Below are 19,531 nucleotides of genomic sequence, written 5' to 3'. Positions count from 1 at the left end.
GATTTTTTTTTCCTGGTAGCCAAGTCATAGCATTTCTTTAGCATTCAGTGTTGTGCTGGGCACTGTGCTAAACACTGGGTGAAGGTTGGATGAGATGGCCTCTGGAGGAGAAGGTCCTTCTAACTCTAAGATTCTAGAGGAAATCAGTGTGGGAAAGAACCCACAACTACCTAAAGTGAAAGTTTAAAAGAACTTAAAGGAATGTTTTCATGGCTATTTACCAATGATATTTTTGTTGACATAATTCCAATTGTTTCTTCTTCACCATCAGTGCTCCAGATATGTTTCATCCATAACCTCTGCTTGCCAAAATTCCTCAACACAGCTGAGTTTACTGTAGGAACAGTTAGGGGGCATGGGGCAGATAACACTCTATACTTTTGCCCTCCCTTATTATTATAATTTTTTTTTATGGTTTACTGATGTCCTTTGTCTTCATGCTACAGTTATTTATAATGACTTTTTTCCTGCTTCCCTGACCTTCGAAGAACAGCTAAACCAACCAGCAGAGAAATGAATGTAACTTTCCATACCTCTCTGCCTGAACAATAGGAACTTTAACACATTTAAGCTTGAGATCTGGAAAAAATGTCTTAATAATTAGAGATATAAAAATAGAATTAGCTTTCTCAGGAGGGTCTCTCTTCCCTGGATCCCTCCACAAAGGCTGGATAATCAGAATAATAGAATCTGAGAGTAGCCAGGGACCTCGGTGGCCTTCTAGTCCAATACTTACACAAAAAGGAATCCCATTTGTTGAGTATGTCTTAGTAGTCACTCCTTTTCACGTATCATTTTTCTCCTCTCTAGTTTATTCAGATGGAATTGGGATAAGATAGACACCAAGAAAGAGTCCCTAAAGCAGCTACCAAAAATGTATTTTTGGTGTGTGTGTTTGTGTGTGTGCATGTGTACACATAAGTGTAGAAGAAAGGACTGCCTGTCTAGGAGCCTCAGAATCTTTGACTGATTACGTGATTTCTCTCTGCGCCACTGACCACGGCCATGGGTTGCCTTAAATCGGGAGCCCAGGGCAATTCATATGTCTGGTAATTGACATTTCTAAGCATGGCTCTGGGCAGATGATGTCTAGAACCTTTTAAATTAGTGAATGGAAAACCATCTTTATTTTTTTAAGTAAAAGTAAACAATAAACTCTACTTATCAACACAGAAACAACTCACACCTAAGATTCACCAGGTAAAAGAAATGTGCAAATTATTTACCTAAAAATGTCAGTTGAGAAACTGAGAAAAACTACAGGTCTGTTTTCACACAAATACTTCTTTCTTTACTAGGAAAACTGCCCTGGAGAAGAGACAGTGGATGGTATTTTGAAGACCTGGGAGAAAGGGGATGAAACCTGGGATAAATTATTTAGATATTAGGAAACTGATATTTTTGAGCTCCCCAAGTCTTTGCCTCTTTTTTGCTAACACCCTACCGTATATTGTAATGGTTTGAAGGAAGGCCTTGGATCCTTTCTCTTGACTACCAGGTAGGAGGAGATGTTGGGAACCATTTTAGCTAAACTACCCCGACCATTTCCCACTGGAGTTACCACTGTGATCAGAACCCTAACCCCCAACCAATTAATTCATTCTGTCCTACATTATAATTGCAAGGCACTTCACTAGCTCTATTTGCCATCCCAACCCAACCCAATGTAATCCAACCTCCAACTCATTTATTAAGCATCTACTATGTTCAGATTACTTTGCTACAGTAGCTACATTTTAAATGAATTCACTAAGTATTTATTATTAAGCATCTAGGAGCTTAATAAAGACTTATAGATCAATTGACTGACTAGACTTATCCATGCAAAGCTGATGATAATGATGCGTTTTCAAGAAAATTCCTCTTCAGATCCTTTCTGATCCCTTCAAAGAACTTGTATTTTAAGGGAAATGCTTTCATACAACGCCCTGACCTTATTTACCACTAAGAACTGTTTGTGGGACAAGCAATGGAAAAACATTAGCAGGACCACAAAGTAGCAAGGTCCAAGCGCTATCAGTCTATGAAGATAAGTTTATGAACAATTATTCTATTGACACTCTCTTGGGTTACTTTGTGTTCATGCTCATATTTAATTACTTTCTCCAGCATCTGCCATTTGTCATCCCCTGAAACTCAGCATTTATAAGTGATTTTTACCTTATTTCACCATCCTTCAATAGTAAAAGAGTAACCTGCTCATTTTGACAAAGATACAGGAACATTTGGGGGCTACCAAATGTAAAGAATAAATTGAGTTCATATTTAGTTATCTTTTCTGAAATTGACTCCAGGGGTCTGAAAGAACTAAGGTATCAGATGAGCACATGGCCACAAAAAGGGATTCAGGCGCAGCTTTGGGTGAGAAGCTGACACTGAAACTTGAAAACTATACTGTCCTCTACTTCTCTAGTGATGGGGTCTTCAGTTACTGGCAGAACTGAGACTGGAGATAGGCAATATAGACAGCTGCTAAAAGTCCACTACACACAAACCAGGATTTCTTTTCTGCCTCCCTCTCCCCTTCCTCTCTTTTCTCCTCTCTTCCCCTCCTCTCCACCTTTCTTCCTTCCTTCCTTCCTTCCTTCCTTCCTTCCTTCCTTCCTTCCTTCCTTCCTTCCTTCCTTCCTTCCTTCTTTCCTTCCTTCCCTCCTTCCTTCTTCCCTCTTTCTCTTCCTTTCTTCCTTTACAGAATATCATGAACTTCCAGTGCAGAAACTCCTCATCAATAGAATTTGGCAACTTATTTGTAGTATAAAGAATGAGAGAGCTACTTAGGCTCACAGCAAGGTGAAATACCTAGCCTGTGATCATCCAGGTATTGCCCAAGAGGTATGACATGAATCCAGGCCTTTCTGACTTTAAGACCCATTTACCCACCATGCTTTGCTATCTTTCCTTATTAATTTGGACATATTTTTAATAGAAATTTAATAGAAAATTGTACTTGCTAGGATTCAAAAGTACTTACTTTGTGTTGTCAAGTTGCCTACATAACTGAAAATTCAAAGACTTCATTGATTATACCCAGGGGCACCATTTTCAAGCATTGGGTGAGACTCTCGGATGCCCATTCTACTCGGAAATGGGGATTCCCTTGTGGGGGAGGTTCCATTGGGTCCCACTATATTATTGTTGCCTTGGAAGTAATGGCCCTGAGACTGTTGTCACCTTTCTCAAGTCCCAAGACTCACTTTAGACAGCATTAAAAGGCAGACAAAGCTACAGACAACACAAATGTCATCAACATCCAAGACATATAGAGGTAGGTACCTGACATACTGTTGGGAGTCATGGGTCAGTAATCATGCTGGATCTTCTTATTTGCTGAAATCACCTGGAAAAAGAAAAGAGAAAGAATGATCATAGATAAACCACTGGCTCAACTTGGTACCAGGAACTCAATTGTCTTTCATTTAAAAAAAAGACTCAGCTTGCCCCTGAAGGCTTATTGTATGTATCATTTTGCCTCAACAACTGCCTTTATTTTCATCCGACTCTAAGAGAAATTTAACCTTTCCTTTGATTATTTAAAAATACGATTCTAAGAAGAGGCCCTTAGATGTCATCAGATTTCCAAAGGGTTTACAACACAAAAAAGGTGAAGAATTGCTTTGCTAGAAAATCAATCCTATGGATATTTTGTCTAAGGGAATGGCTAGAAATTAGGTTTTTATTTCAATGTTATTCTAAAATGATTTTTTAGCACCGTTATACCTAAATACATATGGAACTTTCAGAAGTCTTGCTCCCATGTGGATGGATTCCTATGTCTAAAATAAGAGGATAGTAATGGTAATAGGAAGAGAATGGGGGTCTGAGGTAACTGAGGTTTCCCTGTGTAGGCCCATTTCAGGCTTAGGTTTATAAGGGGTTCAAAAGTTTTAATGAAGTCAGTCAGACATATAATCTTTTGGCCAATATCTCTATCCAAAAGATTTCATTCAGGCAGGATGTTATAAAATTTGGGATCTACTTTAAAAATTAATATAAAAAAGGTAAATAACTCTGCTTTCTTCTCCACTTATTTATGATCACTTCTCAAATCAATTTGCATTAAAATTTATTTACTTTCCTTTCTTGATGCTAGAACGTAAGCATCTGAGGACTAGACTATTTTCCTTTCGGCCTTTGGGTTTCCAGCACCTGCTACATTGATCAGACCAATGATTTGGTTTCCTTGGGGAGGAAACACTCCATCAATGCTGGTCGACAACAGTTTTACAACAGTCTTAGTTGCCTGAGAAGTTGGATGACATGTCTAAAGTCACACAGCCTGGAGCTTGGGTCTTCTTGATCCTGAACCAGCCCTTTATTTACTGGTATAATCAATTCTTACTTAATGGAACAGATTTTTTTTTTTAAACAGGGCTATAGAATAGACCCAGTTCTCTTGACTTCTGGGCCTCTTGCCTTGACTACTACACTCAGCAGAGCAACAGGCTGACCACTTATGGTTCGGAGATAGCCCCTACTGCCTTATGTGTTGGTATGGCTCTTGCTACTGCCAGTTTGATCTAGAGCAACAATTGGTCCATACTACCATGTTCTCAGCTTGTCCTTCAACCCTATTCACTGCTCCAACTTGGTTCTGGATGTGAGTGAGAGGTTATAGTCCCTCAAACTCCCTCCACAATCTGTCAGCGGGCTGAGATAGCTATGAGAACAATGTCTACATCCCAATGAAGCTTTTCCCCAGACATGCATATGACTTACACAATATTTCCTTCATAACTTATGGTATCAACAAGAACATGTCCAAACAGCGAGATGAAGCCTCATTTCCCCAATCACAAATGTGGAGGATTCAAAACCCCAGCTGTGTTCTAGCTTCAGAAAATAGATTTACCTATTTTTAAAATTCTTTTTACTTGTCCAAATCCCAAATGAATATGTGTATATTCTATAAAAATTGTATAATCTGTGAAGCATGAATAGTATTTGACAGGAAAAAACCGAAGACGTTTGAATAAAGTAAAATAATTATACCAGCATGATATTTGGTGTTGGTACAATTATTATATTTCAAGAAACTTGAAGGATTTTTAAAGCCTAATTGTAGCAAGGCTCTTATTAGCTTTTTGAGGCAGGCAGGTGCTCATCAAATTAGGTGATTTTCTTGCCCACGTCATCTAAATCAATGGACTAGAAGTCAGTAAAGATGCAGGTGAGGAAACATCTGTCCTTATTTCTTCAGTTTAGAGACAATTTTTCCTACTTTTTCTTCCCCTGGGCTCTTACGCTAACTTCCTAATTTGTCTTTCTGTTTCCAGGCTCTTCTTTCTCCAATCCATCCTCCAGACTCTTGCTGTCAACTTTATCAACTCCCAGCATCTTGCCAAGTCCTAAAATGTAGATCTGATCATGTCACACACACTCTCCCCAACAACTAAACCATCTTCAGTGTCTCCCTATTCTCCCTAAGATAGAATACACATGCTTAGCTTGGTGTTTAAGTTCCTGATTTCCATTTAACTTTTTAATCTAATTTTTTATTAGTCTCTGTTTTGCTCTAGTCAGAGGTTGCTAGGTGATACCATAGAGCATAGAATGCTGGGGGAGTCAGGAAAACTCATCTTTGTGAATTCAAAGCTGACTTCAGACATTTATTAGTTCTGTGACCCTGGGCAAGTCACTTAATCCTGTTGCCTCAGTTTACCTCATCTGTCAAATGAGCTGAAGAAGGAAATTGCAAACCACATCATCCTTGCCAAAAATATTCCAAATGGGGTCATGGAGAGTCAGACATGACTGAGATGACTGAACAACAAGTTCTACTCAAACCTTTCTAGCTGTGGTTCAATCTCCCACCTCCAGGTTTTTGTATAAATAGTGCTGCCTCGTGTTCAATTCACTTTTGTTTTCCCCTAGAATCCACAGAATTCTTCCAGGAATTGTGAATAAAATCCTACACAAGGTCTTGCCTGATCCTCCCCATTAAATGTTCTCTAATTGACATTAGCTTTAATTTTGGACACGATTTATATCTATTTGTCAATCTTCAGTGAAATGTAAACCCCTTGAGGGCAGGGCTTAGTTCCCTTTTGTTTCTGTATGACCAGTACTTAGTGCATACATATACAAGTAAACAAAAATATAATAGTATATTACTTATTATATGATAAATACATGATACAATATATATGCTATATAATAATAAATTACATATTATTAGACCTGTAGTTTCATCAATGTAGAGATTTCCTATTAAGGAGCTCCCTCCACCAATGCCTCTTTCTTACAGCCTTATATCCCTTGGAACTCTGAGAAGTGACATTACCAGGGTCATATAGCCAGTACATAAAGAAGAGAAGATACCAGAGACTGAACAGGGGAGTGTTGGCGGATTTGGCGGCCCTCAGAAATCCAGAAGTCTACTTTACTGATTCTGCTCCACCTCATCCAATTATTAATTCTTCTTCCTTCTTGAAATTAATTTTTATGATTTGGCATCAACTTAGCAGGTATTTTCCTATATGGTGTATATTCCCAATACAGTTTATTTTTTGATTATTTGTTTAGAATTAAACTTTTTAAAAGAACTTTAAGAGATTCAGAATTTAATGAATACCAAATACAATGAACATTTCCATTTACAGAGAAAAAAAGTGTTGTACATGAAATGGTGGTCCTCGATCACATACAATTTGCTTTTCTTTTTAAATATATAAATAAACTCAAGATATAAATTTCAAAGCTGTCCTGTCTTTCTGTGATTCTTATCTTTCTTCCATTATTGTCTGTGCATTTAAAAAAGTTGTTTTTTTCTTCTCCTCTCTTTCCTTCCCTCTCTCCTTCCTTCCCTCCCTCTCTCTTTCTTCCCTTCTTCTCTCCCTTTCCTTCCCTTCCTTTCTTCCTCCCTTTCTTCCCTTCTCCTTCCCTTCATTCTTTCCTTCCTCCCTCCCTTCCTCCATGCCTTCTTTTCTTCCTTCTTCCTTCCTCCCTCCATGCCTTCTTTTCTTTCTCCTTTCTCCCTCCCTCCCTTTTTTCCTTCCCCTTTGCCTTGCCTTGGCACATAGTAGGCACTTAACAAAAACTAGTTGACTGATGGATCATCCTTTGCTAAGTCTTTTCTTTCTAAGCCATGACCAAATTAAAAAAAAAAAACCCCAAACCATCCAAACTGTTTGGGTCCAAAAATGTCTGTCTCATTCTACATCTTGAGGATGTCATTTTCAAGGGGTGAAGAACACATTTTATCCTGGGGCCTCCAGAATTGTCATTAGTTATTGGAGCGATCAGAGTTCTTCAGACTTTCAGAACTCTTTCTCCTTTTAATGTCGCTGTTGGCATAAATTCTCATTCCCCAATATGTGAGCTTCTCAGACCCAGGTATTGATTGTTTTTCCCCAGCCATGGCTCAGTGTCCAGCATCCAGTAGGCACTTAATGAATGTACTCCTGTGCTCTTTACCCAAACCTCCCTCTTCACATCCTTAAAGAAAATTGCTGTGTCTATAAGGCATTTGTTCCTGGGATGGAAGCAATCAGGGATGTATTTTATCATTCAGACCTGATGAATAAACGGTCCCATTAGTGTGGGAACTGCCTCTGATGCTGTGGATTGTGACAGACTCACAGCCACATAGCCTTGAAATTCTAGCCCCCTCTTTCTCTAAATTTTCCACAGAAGACGCCTCCAGTGGACCAAGCCTTTGGCTCTTGCACCATTTCACATGCCCAATATAGCTCTCAGGCTGGTCACCCACTGTCCCTCCATCTTCCTGAATGAGCGGCCTCCCTCCCCTGCCATTCAGACATACTCAATGCTCCCATTTTTATTCTATTCAGAGCCCAGGTCCTTGTCGGTAATAGGCATCCGACCACTTACGCCTACCATTCATTTTTCCATTGCCCCCTGGGTGACCTGCAATTTTGATTCCCTTAAGACCGTGTTCCATGACTCACAGGCAGAGAGCATCCTTGGGAGAATGTTAGAGTTACAGAGATGGGCTTTTTCACTGGCAAAGAAGTTTGGCAGCATTGGGAGTGTTATCCACTTGTCCAAAGGTGATCTCTCCCAGAATCCTGTTCCTTTTCCGACCTGGGCTCTGCTCAATGCCCATCTGTGGAGCCTATCTGATACCCATTACATCACACAGGCAGTTAGGTGTTAGGGCAACAAATGAACGCTGACCCTAAGCCTATCACTGATCAGATTTCAGTTATGGTCAACCCCATCATTTGGGTTTTTTTTTTTTTTGGCAAAGATCCTGGAGTAGTTTGTCATTTCCTTCTCCAGGAGGCAGGAAGACCCGAGTTTAAATGTGATCTCGAACACTCAATAGCTGTGTCACTAAACCTCCATCTGCCTCAATTTCTTCATCTTTAAAATGGGACTAATAAGAGCATTTACTTCCCAGGGCTGTTGCAAGGATCCAATGAGATATTTGCAAAGCTTTTGCCCCAGCACTTGATACACTGTAATAAATGCTTATTCCTTCCACGCAGCAGAGGTATGAGACCTCTGAATTCATTTAATCCAAATTCTTATTTTACAACGGAGAAAATTGAGGATGAGAGGCAAAAGTCACAAAGATCGGAGTCACATCCACCTCCATCTACAGCCACACAATGATGGAATAGCTCTATGAACTGCCTGATCAATAATATGCTGTTATCTGGGTAAGAGCCTTTTAAAATCAACACTATTTTTTCTAGTGTGGATGGCCACCTGACCGTTTTCAAATAGGATAGGAAATGAGAATAACCATTTATTAAGCACTTATCTCATTATTTGATCAAAGAACTCTAGATTTCACTGATGGGGCCCTGTTTTACAATATTATTTGACCAGCATAATGCCATCTGTCAACAAAGAGCATCTGGAGAATCTTACCATTGACAGGAAATCCTCTTTCTCTTTGGATTCTGATGATTTAGGCATCTAGTTATAGAGCCATAGAATATTAGATTTGGAAGGGATTTCAGAGGCCAGTTCACTCAGACCCACATACAGGAATCTACTCTACCAGCTAACACCCCTCCCTCCCCTCCAGAAATGGTAAAAGGATCCTAGTTCTTGAGCTGGAGGTGAGGGGAGCTGAGGATGTGACAGGGCAGAGTCAAAATCCAAAGGAGATCTTGTGACTGTAAGACAAGTTCCCTGACTGTCCCTATAGTTTCTGCTTAAAGACAAACGGGGAACATTTGAGGGCAGTCCCTTTATATATAGTTCTAATTATTTGGAAGTTTTTTTCTTATATCCAACCTAACTCTGTCTTTGCAGGTTATACCCTACTAGTAGTCCTAATTCTGTCTCTGGGGTCAAGAAAAATGAGTCTCATTCCCTGCCAGATGACAGCTCTTCAAATGTCTGAAAACATCTACCCCACCATTTCCAGTGATCTTATAATACTGGTCTCCCATTTACCTGAACTGATGCTAAGTGAAATGAGCAGAACCAGGAGATCGCTGTACACGGCAACAAGAAGATTATACAATGATCAATTCTGATGGACCTGGCTCTTTCCAACAATGAGGTGATTCAAACCAGTTCTAACTGTTTAGTGACAAGAGAGCCATCTACACCCAGAGAGAGGACTGAGTGTGGACCACAACACAGCATTCTCACTCTCTGTGGTTGTTTGTTTGCATTTTGTTTTCTTTAGCAGTTTTTTTCCCTCTTGATCTGATTTTCCTTGTGCAGTGAGATAAATGTATAAATATGTATGCATATATTGGATTTAATATATATTGTAACATATTTAACATGTATTGGACTACTTGCCATCTAGGGGAGGAGGTGGGGGGAAGGAGGGGATAATTTGGAACACAAGGCTTTGCAAGGATCAATGCTGAAAAATTATCCATGCATATGTTTTGTAAATAAAAGCTTTAATAAAGTAATAAAAAAATAATACTGGTCTCCTGGTTGTTCTCCTATCCTCTTATTTTAAAGGTAAGCAAACTGAGGTTTCAATAGATCATAGAAGTAGACATTTAGAAGTGCAAGGGACAAGAGAAAGAACAATCTCTTCATTGTTGCTGTTTAGTGACCCCAACTCTTGTGACCCCTCTGGGATTTTCATGGCTAAGATATTGGAATGGTTTGCCATTTCCTTTTCCAGCTCTTTTTACAGATGAGGAAACTAAGGCAAATGGAGTTGCGTGATTGCCCAGGAGATCTGGGCAAGATCTGGAGACTCTTACCATTGACAGGAAATCCTGTCACAGCTAGAAAAAGTGTGATAGCAGATTTGAACTCAGGTAGATGAGTTTTCCCGACTTTAGTCTCAACCCTCTATGCGCCATGACACCCCCGTTGTAAGATTTAGGAAACCTAAGGTACAGTGACTTGTCCAAACACAGACGGAGAGCTAAGATTTGAATGAAGCTCTGTCAGCCAATCCAGCATCCTTCCCAATAGAGAACACTGCTTCTGTGAATCAGCTGATGAAAATGCACCTTCGCAGCTTTGCATTTTCGCTGTTAATGGCTGGACAAAAGTATCTTGCAGTCCTACCTTTCCCAGAATCCTGTGTGATTTCAGTACCAGAGATATGTTACTGAAGAAAAGCCATTCAGAATAAAGTTCCTAAATGTTTTTTAAAAATCCATTCAAAGTAGGAAAAAAAAAAAAACAAAAAACAAAAAAAAACCAAAACAAAGTAGGAAGAAAGATATTATATTCTCTATAGTGGGAAATTTTCACATAAAGAGAATTTTCCATCAATCATATGACATGATCTGCTATAGAAAATCATTTGGAAAAACCTGCATATTCCTTCCTTATGTATTCACCAAGGATGCCCATAAATGTCATAAAGATTTTACTGACAGAAGCAAGCTTACTGGTTGGCGTTTGCAGATTCTCAGTTGCCATTTATGGGAGAGGGAAAATAAAAGCACCATTTATGACCCTGGTCATTCCTTTAAAGTTCTCCCCTTTTGGAGATATCTTTAAAATGGATCCCTGTGAGACTATAATATTGCATTGCCTTCAGTGAAGATTTCTTCAAATCTGACCTCCGACACTCAATGCTTCCTAGATGTGTGATCCTAGGCAAGACATTTAACCCCAATTACCTCAGGAAAAAAAAAGAAAACTATACAAAAAAGCTCAGTCCTTCACAGCTGATCATCACACAATATCGATGTTACTATGTACAATGTTCCCCTAATTTCATTTTGCATCAGTTCATGTGAGCCTTTCCAGGAAGCATTGCTACCAGTAAGACTAGTATAAGGGATAGAATTCCAGCTGAGATATTTAAAATCCTAAAAGATGATGCTATTAAAGCATTGCACTCAATATGGCGGCAGATTTGGAAAACTCAACAGTGGTCACCAGATCGGAAAAGATCAATGGATTAAAAGCAAAGGGAGAAGGGGTTGGCAGAAGATGGAGTGTTATGGGAAGAATAGCACGAATATGAAGAGTCTTCAGGAAGTTGTGTAGGATGGAAAGGACTAACATGGTCCATGGTCCATGGGGTCATGAAACATCAGATGCTTCTAAGTAACTCAACAACAACAACTATTACTACAGCAACTACAATTTGACATCCAAATTCCTCCTCAGTTTAGAAAAGAGCATCACAGCCTTGTATTTCACTGATGGTGTTCATAGGATCAGAAATTTTAGAAGAGGAAGGGTCCCTAAAAGTCATCCAGTCCAGCTCCCTAATTTGCAGATGTATAAACTGAAGTCCAGACAAGTGAATGACCTGACATGTACCTAGTGTGGAAAAGGACTGACAGGTGGAGTGGAAATACCGGGGCTTTAGAAAGGGCAGTTTGACAGTTAAGTGGAGCAAGATTTGAAGCAGAGAGAGCCTTGTGGTAGGGAGACCAAAGAGCAGATTATCACAACAGAAGTGAAAAGGATGATGGAGAAGAAGGGGGCATCCGGAAGAGAGTTCTACCAAGGTAGAAATGACAAGACTTAACAACCGATTGGATGAGGGTGGACAGAGGGAGGGATCAAAGGTGATACTCTAAGTGTAAGCCTGGGTGGTAGGGACCGTGGGTCAGAACACTAGCAGGGGAGTAGCAGGCACCTATTGTATATGAAGTCAAAGTTGGCTCCCAATGGACCAAAGAGCTGAGCTGTCCTTGGACACCTTTCTACTATTGGTACAATTAGTTTACACTCATTGTATACGTACCCAGGTCAAAGTAAAGTACTAGGGTATTGGGGATACAAAAATACAAAAATAGCCAGTTATCAAATCTCAGAAAGGACCTCGGTGGCCATCTAATCCTACTTGTACACGGGATTCTTTTTTTTCCATGTGAAAATTCTTTCATTTAAACAGTGACTGAGCTATGAATGATGAGAGAGAGGCAGGATACAGTGCTGGCTGTGTGGCCCTAGACTCATTGTCCCCGGCACCTCTTAGTTCATAAGCCAAGGCTGGATTCCTCAGAAGCCATTTACAGATGAGAAAACCAAGGTCCAAGATTAAGTGAGTTGCCCAAAGTCTCAGGGTGGGATTTGAACCTCGGTCATCTGCTTCCACCGTACGGGGGATATATTGGAAAAACAGTGCTGGATTTTGTAGTCTCTGCTGCTTACTGATTGATTTTGAGCAAGTCACGGGCTTTCTAAGCAATAAAATGAGGGAATTGGGCCAGATATCTTCGAAATTAATTAAATCTTAATTTAATGGAATAAGCTGAAATTAAGCTTAAATCGATGCTGACCCTGTGATTCGATGACTAGAAGTCACAGCAGGTGCTGACCTACATCAGTAGAGGGCATTTCTTCATGGGAGGATCCTATGCCAAAGAAATGCTAGATCCATTCAGGGAAAGAACTCCATCTCTTCCTTTTCTCTTTGTCCATCTCAGTCACCTGAGTGTCCACTGGGGTCCGGAATGACTTCTAACCCTGTACATTTTGGCTTTAATCTGCCAGGCCCTGCTAACGTGCAGCAAACTGACAACTGTACATTCCATATGCTTTCTTTTTTTCATCAGCTGTTTTGTGGGCAGCAGTAGGAGACATAAAGTAGAAAAATCCTTTAGAAACCAAGTCCCTTGATTTCACTTGGAAAAGAAACTTCTTAGCTCTTTTTGGAGCATCTGGTATCCACCTACCTAGAGAGGAGCCATGGTACCTTCAGAGTGTGGGCAGCCGATCTAGTCTTGAGCAAAATTAGAACCAGAGAGAATTTATTGTTGGCCGGCTGCCATTTTTGTTTTTATCATTCTCCTTCCTCCACCTTCTCCAGGTGCATACTACTTTATTTCTGTTCTTACTGTCTGCTTCCAGACTGTATGATAAAGCATTCATTAAAAGCTCCTACTGTGCGTCAGGCACGGGGGAAATAAATACAAGCAAGATGATCCCTGTTCCCACAGAGCTTACATTCGAATAAGAAGGCAATATATTAAAAGGAGCTGCGGTGGGGTGGGGAGGCAGAAGGAGCACATGAGAATGGCTTCATGGTTGAAAATGGCTGGGAATTGATGTGGAGGTCTAGTCCTGGGCAAGATGAGGTGATTCAGCTTACCTAACTGAGCCCAGGGAGGTCGTGGAGTCGCCCATGTGTCGGAAACACAACGAGAAAGCAGTTCTTATCAAAGTGTGCAGTGTGGACACTCAGGACCAGCCAGGCTTTAGGAGATTGGATCTGCCCTTTACTAGGAATGGGCAAATCACTTACATTTTCTAGCCTTAGTTTTCTTATCTGAAAAAGGTTAAGTAACAAGAAGTCGACCTCAAAGGGTAGCTGGGAGAATCCGATAAGATACTGTAAATGAAAACTGAACTTCTAACTAAAGCTATAACCTTCTACGAAATAGATGATATTATTTTTGATAAGTGTGCTAGGATTATCCCTAGGATGTGGAAGATTGGGATCCCCAGCCTGGATCCTAATCTTAAAATATTCTTATCACTCCTTTCTTTTATCATCTCCACTAAGTGACTAGGCAATGACTGCCTCTCCATTTATCAGCTGTAGGATTGTGCATGAGTCATTTCACCAAGTCTCATTTTCTTCCTCTATAAAATGGGGAAGACAATGCTTGGAATAGCTCCCGAGCAGGGCTGTTGGGAGGGTCATATGAAATAATGCCCTGTGAAATATTTGACAGACTTTCCACATCATTAACTTCCTCATCATCCTTTCCACCTTACTGATCCCTCAAACTGTCTGTTGTTCTGTCATCTCCTAAGCTCAGCCTTGGTTTTCATTCTAATCTGATTTTACTTCTATATAAAATAAAAAAAAATTGGTGGTGGTGATGTGTACAAAGTATAACCTCCCCACTTAGACCCTTGATTCTTAAGGAATGGTCCTGACTGTCCCTCCCAAGAATATTTTCATCCTAATCCTTTAATTCAAAGGACTGACTCTCTTGAAGAATTTCAGAGAGCCATGGTGGGAGTTAGTAAATTGGAAACATTTTCAGGCAGAGGTGACTTCCTGATGTCCCTCAGATCAGCTGCTCACAGGGAGTTCCCTCCTCTATCTTTGGTTATTTGCTGACCCACTTTTGGTAACTCCCTTTGGGGTTTTCTTGGTAAAGAGTGGTTTGCAATTTTCCTCTCTAGCTCATTTTACAGATGTGGAAACTGAGGATTAAATGACTCACAGAACTAGTGAGTGTCTGAAGTCAGATTTGAACTCACAAAATGAGTCTTCCCGATTCCAGGCCCAGCACTGTATCCACCGCATCACTAGCTGCCCTTAACTTTGGTCAAGGACCGTCCTAAATGGCAGCTTAGCACTAGAGTGGGGCCTTTTCTCTACTATGCAGAAAAGGGGAAAAGATCCAAAGATGATATCAGTTCCCAATGGGTATGAACTGAGATTTAGGAAGCCATATGGCATAAATCCCAGAATTTCTGAATGACAGGGTGGTAATTTTCATGCAAAGATTTCAGCAATCACATGCAACTGTTTTGCATTTGAGTGAGGATTGATGACATCACGGGAAGAGGTTATGGCTTTTGCTTGGAATTAGAGTTCAATTTGCTACATCCAGTTTTTCCTCTCGGTGAAATGACTTTAATAAAATCATGGAATGTGATTGCTGGAAGGGTCCAAATATTTCTTCTCCCTCCTCCATTTTACAGATGGGGAAACTGAGGCCTCCAGTGGTTCAGCAATTTGCTCGGTCACTCTGTTGGGACATAAACCTAGATTTTTCTCTCCTAAAAGACTGCATGTCCATTAAGGGCAGGGGATATTTGTGGGCTATACACACACACACACACACACATATATATAGGATAATTATATATATATGGGATAATTGTATATTATTATATATATGGGATAATTATATATATATGGGATAATATTTGTAAAGCACTTGACACAGTATCTGGCATACAGTAGGTGCTCTATAAATGCTTATTCCTTTCTCTTCCTGTCAAATCGCAGAGTTTTCATGACAAATTCACATTTCTTTCTGAAGGGCTCATACCTATTTCCTTACTTCTCTATATCAACCATTTAAAAACTACCTGCATATATAAAGTGAGGGTCATTGTGCTTAAAACAAGATAATATCACTTTTCTAGAACTTCTCCAAATACTGAAAAAGTCCTCTAGGGAGAGGAGAGAGATAAAAACAAAAGCTTCCGGGGAAATCTCGTGAAGGGGGTTGAACCGGATGGTTCCTTGGGGTCTCTTCTGTCACCTCCGAGATGGGATTCTGAAATCACTGAATAATGCATCGGACAGCCTGCTCTGTTTACGTATCCCATGCCTCCTTCCTTCGTCATTATCCTCAGCCACCCTGTGGCCTGGGCACATGTGGGAACAGGCGTCTCCCTGGTAAACAGGGCTCCCGATTCCCTGGGCGCTAGCTCTACCAGAAGGACCTGAGCATCGCACCCAGACCGAACAGGTAACCCAGCAGACCTCCAGCTTGATTCTGCCTCTGCTGACATCTTGTGGGATGCGGTGGTACTTTCCCCTCTGCCAACAGAGCAGCTACAGACAAGGAGGACAGGAGGGGAAAGAAAAACAAATTCATCATATCTGGGGAATTAAGTCACTTCTTAAAAAAAGAAGAAGAGGGCATCACTGCAGAGCATCCAGATGCCCAGATTCATAACTGTGGTTAGGTGACTCACCGAGATCTGGGGACTTGGAAAACAAATTATCATTTAAAAATAAAACACTTGGGACTTGGTGATCTATTACTGTTCAAAGAAGCATTGAAGTCTAAGAATAAAAGGAAAATAGAATCATTTTTCTTTTTCTTACTTTCTTGGGGCATCGGGAGGAAAGTAAATGGGTGGGTGGAGGCCCTTTGGTTTTCAGAAATATTGTGCCGTTTGACCAAGAGGTATTAGGGAGGTGACATCTGGAAGTCTGAGCCAAATCTAATCCGTTCTGAAATCTGGGGAAATCTTTGGTGCCCCCAGACGTAAAAAAGGGTTAGAATGGGTGGTATTGCATTTTTTGACAAACTCACTGATCTCTCGGAGCATGGTGGTAATTACTTTAGCAGTGAATGTTGATAAAATCGTTTGAAGATGAAAAAAAAAAGTATTAAATAAAGAATGCCTATTTTTGGGCCCTGTCTTAGTGTTATATGATTTAAACACACACACACACACACATACACACACACACACACACACACACACAGACACACACAGAGCTTATTCTTTTAAATTTATTTGTAGAAATTAACAATACTTTAAAAATCCTGTATGAAAATCTAGTCTTCTCCCTGCTTTCATGGTTTGGCTCATTTGATGTAATAATCCTCAGAAACTGACACTTCCCCCTTTACTACTTCTTTCTGTTAGTCAATCTGTTAACAAATATTTTAGTGGCTGCTACAGGCCAGACTTTGCTGTCTACTCATTGGTCTTTCGTGTCAGATTCTGCCTTAAAAGAATACTGTTTGACCCAGAGATCCTGCTGCTAGACATACAGACCCCAAAGAGAGCAGAGACAATGAGGAAGATCCCTTATATGGACAGAGGGGTGCTGGAGCCAGGTTGATTGGAAGCTGATTGTTAAATTTTCAGTGTGAGTATTTACACGTTGGAAATTGGCAAACAATACAAATCAGTGGTATTTTTGTCTAGACTTTATGGTGGTATTATTGTCTACACTTGAGAGTGACTGAGAAAAAGTTCATAATGCAAATTAAACTTAAAAGTGTGTTGTATTCAGTTGTTAAACATTTATCATCACACCTCTGTCTATATATAATGAAATATTCACAATAGCCTTATGGCAGTAGAAAGAATTGAGAACCAAGTACATGTCCAGTGACTGGGAGAATAACTGAACAAATTGTGACACAGACGTGGAAAGAAGGGGTGAATCTATTGTCAAACAGTTAATAAACATCTACTGAGATTTGGATTGAGATCTCCTGGATTTAAGCTCTTTTCCCTCTACCATATTGCCTCTTTATGGAAAGTCAGGGGAACTAAGATCTTTATCTTTCTTAAGAGGAAACTGATGAAGAAGAGGGAGTCAACAAAAATCAAAGTCTACTGGGGAAAAAAATACCATCTTTATGCCTGTGGAATGGCCTCCAATTGGCTTTTCAAATATCTGGCTTTGACTCATGGGCTGCCTCAAGGAGTATTGCTTCATTGGAGCTCTTCAAAGAGTGGGTAAATAGTCATCCACTTGTCAGTTATATGGGGGAGGGGAGTATTTCTTAGCTGCAGGTTGGCTGAGATAGTCTCTGATGGTTCTCCGCCCCTCACTCCTAGCTCAGACATTCTATGGATTATAACAGGCTCATAGGTGTTGGGCGACAGACCTTCTGGTCCAACACCCTTGTACGGCTGACTTCAGTGATGCTGCCAAATATTACGTGTTTTGCCTAAGGTGATACAGATAGGAGATAACAGTGGTAAGGTCTGACCCTAGGGCCTTTAGTTTCCCATTTAGCGTTCTTCCCATTGCACCACACTGCCTGATCATGGAACCAGATTCTTCTAGTATCTAAGCTACTTCTCAGGAGCAAATTGGGCTCCCTGGGTAGTGGACCGACAGAGAAGAATTACAAGGAAGGAAGGCAAACTGGTCCCTTTCCTTCCAGTTAGCTACACATTAACTAAAGACAGTGACAAATAAACATGGCATTTGTCAGCTGTGTGTTAGCTGCCCGAGTTGTCTAGACTTGAGAGAATGACTGAGAAAATGCTCATAATGCAAATTAAACTTAAAAGTGTGTTGTAATCAGTTGTTAAACATTTACCATCACACCTCCATTTAAATAAACGGAAACATTCACAACAGCCCTTATGGTAGATGGCGGGATTACAACAGTACCCAGCATAAGCACTGGGAGAATCCAATAAGGGTTGACAAGGTTCTCTAAATTAAAGTTGTCCAGGAGGGCAACGGGCTGTCTTAGGAGGGAGCTCTCCTTCTTTGGAGGTCTTCCAGCATGTAAATGAAATTCTTGTCAATGTAACAGGTGAACTTGACAACCTCTGAGGTCGCTTTTATTTCCAAGATTCTGTGATTCTATAAGGAACGGGCTGGCAGGTTGTGGGCTCTCATTTCCATGATATGGCGGGATGTGTCCACAAGTGGAAACTGGATCACATCAGTCAGAGGTGTTTTAGAAGGAAATCAAATTCAGGTGCTTGTTGGACTAGATACTTCTGACCTTCTTTCCAACTTTGAGATCCTGCAACCTCTCCATTTGGCTAAGTCCGAAACGTTCTTGTTTTTGGAGGACAACATGCTCGGGAGTCAGAAAGATGAGTTCAAATTTCACCTGAGACACTTCCTAAGCATGTGATGTGGGCAACTCACACAAACCCCATGCTTTGGTTTCCATATCTAGAAAAAGGAGTAGGAAGGGCTAGCCTCCAAGACCCCTGCTAGTCCCAAATCTATGAGAATTTACCAATACTAGACACTGTTAAAGGCTCCTATGTCTTCATCAGAGTTGTTGATAAAAACTTTAAACAGGGCAGGATCACAAAGAGGCAAAACTGGAGTTCTGTTCCATGGCACTAGAGCCTTCCCTTTAGGCTATTGTCTGTTCATTAACCAACACTTGGTAGCAACATCCTCTCCTGTGCCATGTTTTTTTAAATAGCTTTGATCACATCTACAAGTTGGTACAATCCAGTATTCTGGATGTAATTTGTCTAGTCTGCAAGCCTGAACTAATTTATAGCAACCAGATGCTCTTATCTTTTTTTTTTAACTTATATTAAGTCTTCAATTTCCCCTTAAAGCCCTTTAATCATGTTTGCTCCACCTTTTCTAGCACGATAGTTTAAATCTGCTCTACTCTTCTAGCATGATAAAGAGTTTAAATTAAAATCAAAAGTTAGAAAGGACATCCATGGCTATCTAAGCCATTTTACTGATGTTATAGATTTATTTATTTATGTTTGACTAGGTAAAAATGGCCATTCATTGCTTCATTTCTTTCTTACCTAGCCTAAATCACTGAAGGGGTGGGTGTAACTTAGGTTAAAAACCGTCAAGGTCTCCCACTTTATCCAGGGCCATGTCCAGTCTTCCTGTGCTACATCTGGCCACCGGATCCAACTGGCTCCCAGAATGTGGAGCTGGTGACCTTGCACAGCCTTCCCTCACTCAAATTTAATTCATTTGCATGTCCTG

The 19,531-nt window shown here is 40.4% G+C and overlaps 1 protein-coding gene across 6 annotated transcripts in view; it reads right to left on the bottom strand.

Annotated features, from left to right (window-relative positions):
- The window catches only part of THRB (thyroid hormone receptor beta), a 436,159-nt gene that overhangs the window by 114,563 nt on the left and 302,065 nt on the right, over positions 1 to 19,531 (bottom strand). For all 6 annotated transcript variants that reach the window (XM_052001825.1, XM_052001827.1, XM_052001822.1 and 3 more), the window contains one exon: positions 3,274 to 3,337. In XM_052001825.1, coding sequence (XP_051857785.1) covers positions 3,274 to 3,295 — 22 coding nt within the window. In that variant the 5' untranslated portion in view covers positions 3,296 to 3,337. The remainder of the gene's footprint in view (positions 1 to 3,273; positions 3,338 to 19,531) is intronic.

This window comes from Antechinus flavipes, chromosome 5 (assembly GCF_016432865.1).
Source record: "Antechinus flavipes isolate AdamAnt ecotype Samford, QLD, Australia chromosome 5, AdamAnt_v2, whole genome shotgun sequence".
NCBI classification, from domain to species: domain Eukaryota; kingdom Metazoa; phylum Chordata; class Mammalia; order Dasyuromorphia; family Dasyuridae; genus Antechinus; species Antechinus flavipes.
The sequence above is the reverse complement of the archived record's forward strand: the minus strand, read 5'-3'. Positions and strand labels throughout refer to the sequence as shown.